General features: G+C 47.9%; 1 protein-coding gene across 5 annotated transcripts in view; it reads left to right on the top strand.

Moving 5' to 3' along the window:
• The window catches only part of ralgapa1 (Ral GTPase activating protein catalytic subunit alpha 1), a 63,979-nt gene that overhangs the window by 47,972 nt on the left and 6,007 nt on the right, over positions 1-10,000 (top strand). For 4 of the 5 annotated variants that reach the window (XM_034308073.2, XM_034308071.2, XM_034308075.2 and 1 more), the window contains one exon: positions 6,189-6,313. In XM_034308073.2, the coding sequence (XP_034163964.2) occupies positions 6,189-6,313 (125 nt within the window). Of the gene's footprint in view, positions 1-6,188; positions 6,314-8,674; positions 8,706-10,000 lie in introns of all 5 variants that reach the window. The other variant, XM_034308072.2, reaches the window with a different exon arrangement.

The following is a 10,000-nucleotide window of genomic DNA, read 5'->3' as shown; positions in this document are numbered from 1 at the left end:
ACACACACACACACACACCTCCTCTCAATACACTACTGAACACACACACACACACACACACACACACACACCTCCTCTCAATACACTACTGAACACACACACACACACACACCTCCTCTCAATACACTACTGAACACACACACACACCTCCTCTCAATACACTACTGAACACACACACACACACCTCCTCTCAATACACTACTGAACACACACACACACACACACACAATTCCTCTCAATACACTACTGAACACACACACACACACACACCTCCTCTCAATACACTACTGAACACACACACACACACACACCTCCTCTCAATACACTACTGAACACACACACACACACACACACAATTCCTCTCAATACACTACTGAACACACACACACACCTCCTCTCAATACACTACTGAACACACACACACACACACCTCCTCTCAATACACTACTGAACACACACACACACACACCTCCTCCTCTCAATACACTACTGAACACACACACACACACACACCTCCTCTCAATACACTACTGAACACACACACACACACCTCCTCTCAATACACTACTGAACACACACACACACACACACACACACACACACACGCCTCCTCTCAATACACTACTGAACACACACACACACACACACACACACACACCTCCTCTCAATACACTACTGAACACACACACACACACACGCCTCCTCTCAATACACTACTGAACACACACACACACGCCTCCTCTCAATACACTACTGAACACACACACACACGCCTCCTCTCAATACACTACTGAACACACACACACACACACACACACACCTCCTCTCAATACACTACTGAACACACACACACACACCTCCTCTCAATACAGTACTGAACACACACACACACACACACACACACACACACGCCTCCTCTCAATACACTACTGAACACACACACACACACCTCCTCTCAATACACTACTGAACACACACAACTCCTCTCAATACACTACTGAACACACACACACACAACTCCTCTCAATACACTACTGAACACACACACACACACACACACCTCCTCTCAATACACTACTGAACACACACACACACACACACACACACCTCCTCTCAATACACTACTGAACACACACACACACACACACACACACCTCCTCTCAATACACTACTGAACACACACACACACACACACACACACACAATTCCTCTCAATACACTACTGAACACACACACACACACACACCTCCTCTCAATACAGTACTGAACACACACACACACACCTCCTCTCAATACACTACTGAACACACACACACACACACACACACACCTCCTCTCAATACACTACTGAACACACACACACACCTCCTCTCAATACAGTACTGAACACACACACACACACACACACACACACGCCTCCTCTCAATACACTACTGAACACACACACACACACCTCCTCTCAATACACTACTGAACACACACAACTCCTCTCAATACACTACTGAACACACACACACACAACTCCTCTCAATACACTACTGAACACACACACACACACACACACCTCCTCTCAATACACTACTGAACACACACACACACACACACACACACCTCCTCTCAATACACTACTGAACACACACACACACACACACACACCTCCTCTCAATACACTACTGAACACACACACACACACACACACACACACAATTCCTCTCAATACACTACTGAACACACACACACACACACACCTCCTCTCAATACACTACTGAACACACACACACACACACCTCCTCTCAATACACTACTGAACACACACACACACACCTCCTCTCAATACACTACTGAACACACACACACACACACACACCTCCTCTCAATACACTACTGAACACACACACACACACACACCTCCTCTCAATACACTACTGAACACACACACACACACACAATTCCTCTCAATACACTACTGAACACACACACACACCTCCTCTCAATACACTACTGAACACACACACACACACACCTCCTCTCAATACACTACTGAACACACACACACACACACCTCCTCCTCTCAATACACTACTGAACACACACACACACACACACCTCCTCTCAATACACTACTGAACACACACACACACACCTCCTCTCAATACACTACTGAACCCACACACACACACACACACACACACACACGCCTCCTCTCAATACACTACTGAACACACACACACACACACACACACACACACCTCCTCTCAATACACTACTGAACACACACACACACACGCCTCCTCTCAATACACTACTGAACACACACACACACGCCTCCTCTCAATACACTACTGAACACACACACACACGCCTCCTCTCAATACACTACTGAACACACACACACACACACACACCTCCTCTCAATACACTACTGAACACACACACACACACACACACACACACACACCTCCTCTCAATACACTACTGAACACACACACACACCTCCTCTCAATACAGTACTGAACACACACACACACACACACACACACACACACGCCTCCTCTCAATACACTACTGAACACACACACACACACACACACCTCCTCTCAATACACTACTGAACACACACACACACAACTCCTCTCAATACACTACTGAACACACACACACACAACTCCTCTCAATACACTACTGAACACACACACACACACACACACACACCTCCTCTCAATACACTACTGAACACACACACACACACACACACACACCTCCTCTCAATACACTACTGAACACACACACACACACACACACACCTCCTCTCAATACACTACTGAACACACACACACACACACACACAATTCCTCTCAATACACTACTGAACACACACACACACACACACCTCCTCTCAATACACTACTGAACACACACACACACACACCTCCTCTCAATACACTACTGAACACACACACACACACACACACACGCCTCCTCTCAATACACTACTGAACACACACACACACACACCTCCTCTCAATACACTACTGAACACACACACACACACGCCTCCTCTCAATACACTACTGAACACACACACACACACACCTCCTCTCAATACACTACTGAACACACACACACGCCTCCTCTCAATACACTACTGAACACACACACACACACACACACACCTCCTCTCAATACACTACTGAACACACACACACACACACCTCCTCTCAATACACTACTGAACACACACACACACAACTCCTCTCAATACACTACTGAACACACACACACACACACACACCTCCTCTCAATACACTACTGAACACACACACACACACACACACGCCTCCTCTCAATACACTACTGAACACACACACACACACACACACACACCTCCTCTCAATACACTACTGAACACACACACACACACACACACACGCCTCCTCTCAATACACTACTGAACACACACACACACCTCCTCCCAATACACTACTGAACACACACACACACACGCCTCCTCTCAATACACTACTGAACACACACACACACACCTCCTCTCAATACACTACTGAACACACACAGACACACACACACACACACACGCCTCCTCTCAATACACTACTGAACACACACACACACACACACACACACACACACCTCCTCTCAATACACTACTGAACACACACACACACACACCTCCTCTCAATACACTACTGAACACACACACACACACACCACCTTCCACTACACTACTGAACACACACACACACCTCCTCCCACTACACTACTGAACACACACACACACCACCTCCCAATACACTACTGAACACACACACACACCCCTCCTCTCAATACACTACTGAACACACACACACCACCTCCCAATACACTACTGAACACACACACACACCCCTCCTCTCAATACACTACTGAACACACACACACCACCTTCCACTACACTACTGAACACACACACACCTCCTCTCAATACACTACTGAACACACACACACACACACACACACACACCTCCTCTCAATACACTACTGAACACACACACACACCTCCTCTCAATACACTACTGAACACACACACACCTCCTCTCAATACACTACTGAACACACACACACACACACCTCCTCTCAATACACTACTGAACACACACACACACACACACACCTCCTCTCAATACACTACTGAACACACACACACACCTCCTCTCAATACACTACTGAACACACACACACACACCTCCTCCCAATACACTACTGAACACACACACACACCTCCTCCCAATACACTACTGAACACACACACCACCTTCCACTACACTACTGAACACACACACACACACACACACCACCTCCCAATACACTACTGAACACACACACACACCTCCTCCCACTACACTACTGAACACACACACACCACCTCCCAATACACTACTGAACACACACACACACACACACCACCTCCCAATACACTACTGAACACACACACACACACACACACCACCTCCCAATACACTACTGAACACACACACACCTCCTCTCAATACACTACTGAACACACACACACACCTCCTCCCACTACACTACTGAACACACACACACACACACACACCACCTCCCAATACACTACTGAACACACACACACACCTCCTCTCAATACACTACTGAACACACACACACACACACACACCTCCTCCCACTACACTACTGAACACACACACACACACACACACCTCCTCTCAATACACTACTGAACACACACACACACACACACACCTCCTCCCACTACACTACTGAACACACACATGTCCAGAAATCTCATCCCGTGTGAATAGAACTGAAGACGCTTAGATTTAAATTCCTGTAATTATAGAATTGAAAATAAAATGTGTTCCTTTATAAAACAGAGACGTTTATTTCTCTGTGTGTAATTAGAGGAGTAAAAGTGAGAACAGGTCCATCATCACAAAAAGTCAATAAAAGCTTGTTTAGGTCTGTGAATCCAACGAGTACAGCAACAGTGTTATCCCTGATAGTCTGGAAAATAGTGTGTGTGTGTGTGTGTGTGTGACTGCACTTGTCTTTAATCACACGGTAACACATTTCTCCTCTGAGAGCCACTTGTTCCTCTGCTGTGTTCATTTCGTCTTTATTTTTAAGCTGTGTTTAACTGGAACGTGTCTCACTCGTGTCTCACTCGTGTCTCACTCGTGTCTCACTCGTGTCTCACTCGTGTCTCACTCCACACTCCTCAACTTCTCTGCTCCTGGCTCTCATCCTCCTCCACACTGAGTAAACTTTATTTAAGTTGCCGATGTTTCTTATTCTAATTTCATTCGTTTATGTTTTTGTGTGTGTGTGTGTGTGTGTGTGTTGCACTCTCCTGCTGATGTGCGCTTGCCTTTTCCCGTTTCCAGCTGAGCCTCTTCCTGCCAGAGGGAGAGAGAGAGAGAGAGGCAGCCCACAGAGTGCACACACACACACACACACACACACACACACACACACACACACACACACACACAATCACAGCTTCTCAGGGTTGGACACAGTGTGAGGTGCCAGATCCTGAAATACTCCTCTCATCCCCCTATTTCACTTCTTTACTCCTGCTGGTGAGTTGTTCACCCCTCTCTCTCTCTCTCTCTCTCTCTCTCTCTCTCTCTCTCTCTCTCTCTTATCGTCATGGTAACCCCGGAAGCTTTGTCTCAGCTAGCAAACACAGAGTGCCGGTCGTAACATAGCACAGACCTTAATATTAACACGCTGTTTAGCGTGGTAGTGTGTGTTAGGCTGTGTGACTGTAGTGTATGTGTGCAACGTGTGTGTGTGTGTGTGTGTGTATGTCATGTGCAGTGACGGTCGTGTTTTGCGCATTAACACAATCTTGGTGTGTTTTATTCCCGGGCTCTGTGGCTGTAATCCGATCGGCTCCATTTCCACTCCGCAATCATTCCTGCTAACGTAATTACAGAGACAGGAGCGCACACACACACACACACACACACACACACGGTCCATGTTCTACTGTAACGAGAATAATCACTGTTACAACATCAACATTGATCTCTAACTGAAATTATACCATCAAAGTCATTCTGATTAAGCTTATTATTATTATTATTTTATTATTGTTTGTGTGTGTGTGTGCGTCGCTCTGCGTGTTGACCTTTGACCTGTGTGATCAGTTATGAGGAGCGAGCGCGGTATCTGGAGTCGATCGTGGAGCACCACGTGGAGTTGAGCACATTTGAGGACTATGCAGCGCGTGTGTTTAGCCCCGCCCCGTTCCACCACCCTCCCAGCGAATCAGGTGAGCCGTGCCTTCACTCTCAGCCAATCACAGTTCACTTGGTCACCACACCTGTCTCACTGCGCTTCTTTTTTAAATTAAAACATTAATCACTTCCCCACACACACACACACACACACACACACACACACACACAGATCTAACCATCTCCAGCCCAAACACTCATTTCAGTTTATATCATTTAAATATTAAATAATTATTTTGTTTTCATCTCGCTTTCCCCTTTCGCTCAGAAGCAGGAAGTGACATCACAGAACAGCTGTATCAAAAATGCTAATGTAGCTGACAAGGAATATAAATGTAGTAGCCACCAATTAGCATGAGGTCAGTTAGCATGCTAGTTGGTTGCTAATTCTTTGTTAGTGACATTTTTCATTTTTGACTGAAAAAAAGCAACACTGCAGATAACTGGCATTTGGAAATGTATTACTCAGTCCTCAGAAAATATACTATATACAGTACTATAATATACAAGTATGTGTATATATTATATATAATATAAATATATATATTATAACTTTTATATATATTATCAGTAAAATTCAGGAGCTGAAATTCCAGGATGCTCCACTTTTCTAAGCTCCAAAGATGAGGACGAGTAAAGTTTCAAATGTAGCTCATCAGCTGAATGCGTGTGTGTGTGTGTGTGTGTGTGTGTGTGTGTGTGTGTGTGTGTGTGTGTGTGTGTGTGTGTGTGTGTGCACTGCTGTACTGTTTGATTGTTCAATCAGTGAAGATCTCAGACTTTGGACCTGAAACGTGACTCGCTGTAGATCAGGGCTGGGACGATAGCTCAGAGTGGTGATGATTTATTAGTGTGACAGAGAGTAAAATTGGCCGTGCTGTCCGGGTGGGCGGGGCATACTCTCTCTCCCCCCTGTCAATCACAGCATCTGTGAGCTCAGGTATGTGGAAGAGGGCGGATAGCGCTTTCCTCGGAGTGTGTTACGCCGCTCTGTGATGCAGCATGTCTCGTACATCAGCACTGTATGTCTGCGTGAGCAGTGCTAGTTAGAATCATCACCGGTTTCATGAAACAAAATGGCTTCCACACTCATCATTCAGCAGCACGCAGAATAGCACTTGATCCAGCGCAGCCTGTTATTTTACATTATATTTATTTATATTTTACATCGTGCTCTGACAGCTCCTCCCACGCAACTGAATGACGAGTCTCACCGAGACACGCCTCTCGAAACCCCGCCCTCACGTGCGTAATCCTCACGTAACTTCTGAACAGCGTTTAAGTCAGTAGTGATGTCTGAGTACTGATGTGTGATTTCAGTGTTTAATCCTCAGTGAGAGAGATGAGCTCCTCACACCCAGTGTATCGCACGGTCCCGGCTCCTCTCCTCACACACCGAGTGTATCGCACGGTCCCGGCTCCTCTCCTCACACACCCGGTGTATCGCACGGTCCCGGCTCCTCTCCTCACACACCCGGTGTATCGCACGGTCCCGGCTCCTCTCCTCACACACCCGGTGTATCGCACGGTCCCGGCTCCTCTCCTCACACACCCGGTGTATCGCACGGTCCCGGCTCCTCTCCTCACACCGAGTGTATCGCACGGTCCCGGCTCCTCTCCTCACACCCGGTGTATCACACGGTCCCGGCTCCTCTCCTCACACCGAGTGTATCGCACGGTCCCGGCTCCTCTCCTCACACCCGGTGTATCGCACGGTCCCGGCTCCTCTCCTCACACCGAGTGTATCGCACGGTCCCGGCTCCTCTCCTCACACCCGGTGTATCACACGGTCCCGGCTCCTCTCCTCACACCCGGTGTATCGCACGGTCCCGGCTCCTCTCCTCACACCCGGTGTATCGCACGGTCCCGGCTCCTCTCCTCACACCGAGTGTATCGCACGGTCCCGGCTCCTCTCCTCACACCCGGTGTATCGCACGGTCCCGGCTCCTCTCCTCACACCGAGTGTATCGCACGGTCCCGGCTCCTCTCCTCACACCGAGTGTATCGCACGGTCCCGGCTCCTCTCCTCACACACCCGGTGTATCGCACGGTCCCGGCTCCTCTCCTCACACACCCGGTGTATCGCACGGTCCCGGCTCCTCTCCTCACACACCGAGTGTATCGCACGGTCCCGGCTCCTCTCCTCACACACCCGGTGTATCGCACGGTCCCGGCTCCTCTCCTCACACACCCGGTGTATCGCACGGTCCCGGCTCCTCTCCTCACACACCCGGTGTATCGTACAGTCCCGGCTCCTCTCCTCACCAGGTCCAGAGCTGGAGATCTTCTCATCCTGAACATCTCTAAACCCCAAATGATCATTATTCTGCTTTTTGTTTTTCTTTCTTTTTACTTTTCTTCCATTTTTTTGCTCTTCTGTTGTGTTTCTCCTTTAGATGATAATCATACACTCGTGTGTATCTAAAGGTAAGACTGCGGCACACACACACACACACACACACACACACACACACACAGCTTCTGTTCCTTTATTCACTTTGCCTGCAGTCTGTTTGGTTTTCACCTCTTTCCCTCATCTCTCTCACACACACACACACACACACACACACACACACACACACACACACACACACAACCTGTCCAGTGAGGTGTGTAGTGCTCAGTTCAGCTTGTCTCTTGCATGTGTAACATTACACTAACTCATGCCCCAACACACACACACACACACACACACACACTAACTTTAACATTTCTCTTCCTCCTGTTCTAATCTGTCTGTTCTGTCGCATGGAATTTAACCACAACACAGTGTTTAACTACAGCTTCTGTGTGTGTGTGTGTGTGTGTGTGTGTGTGTGTGTGTGTTTATATTCATATTTATGATTATTTTTGGCTCCTCCCCTTTTCTCTGCGATGAGGTCGGTGTTTTCCGACTTTCTTCTTTTTAATAATTATTGTTTTTGTTTATTAGTTTCTTTTTCCCCTGTAAACATTTTTAAACATTTTTCTTTTGCCTTTAATTTCTTTTCATTGTTTTTTTTATATTATTTATACTTTCTTTTACATTCTTTGTTTTCTGTTCTGTTTATTTTATTTTTTGTTTAACTTTTCTTTATTGTTTATTTCTTTACACTCCAGTTTTCTGTATAGACACACACACACACACAAACACACACACACACACACACGTACGCGAGCGCACACTCCGGCTTTCTGCGCACACACACACACACACACACACACACACACTTGCGCGAGCGCACACTCCGGCTTTCTGCGCGCGCACACACACACACACACACACACACACACGCGCGCGAGCGCACACTCCGGCTTTCTGCGCGCGCACACACACACACACACACACACATGCGCGAGCGCACACTCCGGCTTTCTGCGCGCACGCGCAAACACACACACACACGCTTACGCGAGCGCACACACCGGCTTTGTGCGCGCGCGCGCACACACACACACACGCCTGCGCGAGCGCACACTCCGGCTTTCTGCGCGCACGCGCACACACACACACACACACACACACTTGCGCGAGCGCACACTCCGGCTTTCTGCGCGCGCGCACACACACACACACACACACACGCCTGCGCGAGCGCACACTCCGGTTTTCTGCGCGCACACACACACACACACACACACACACTTGCGCGAGCGCACACTCCGGCTTTCTGCGCGCACACACACACACACACTTGCGCGAGCGCACACTCCGGCTTTCTGCGCGCGCACACACACACACA

Source organism: Pangasianodon hypophthalmus, chromosome 10, assembly GCF_027358585.1.
Source record: "Pangasianodon hypophthalmus isolate fPanHyp1 chromosome 10, fPanHyp1.pri, whole genome shotgun sequence".
Taxonomy (NCBI): domain Eukaryota; kingdom Metazoa; phylum Chordata; class Actinopteri; order Siluriformes; family Pangasiidae; genus Pangasianodon; species Pangasianodon hypophthalmus.
The sequence above is the reverse complement of the archived record's forward strand: the minus strand, read 5'-3'. Positions and strand labels throughout refer to the sequence as shown.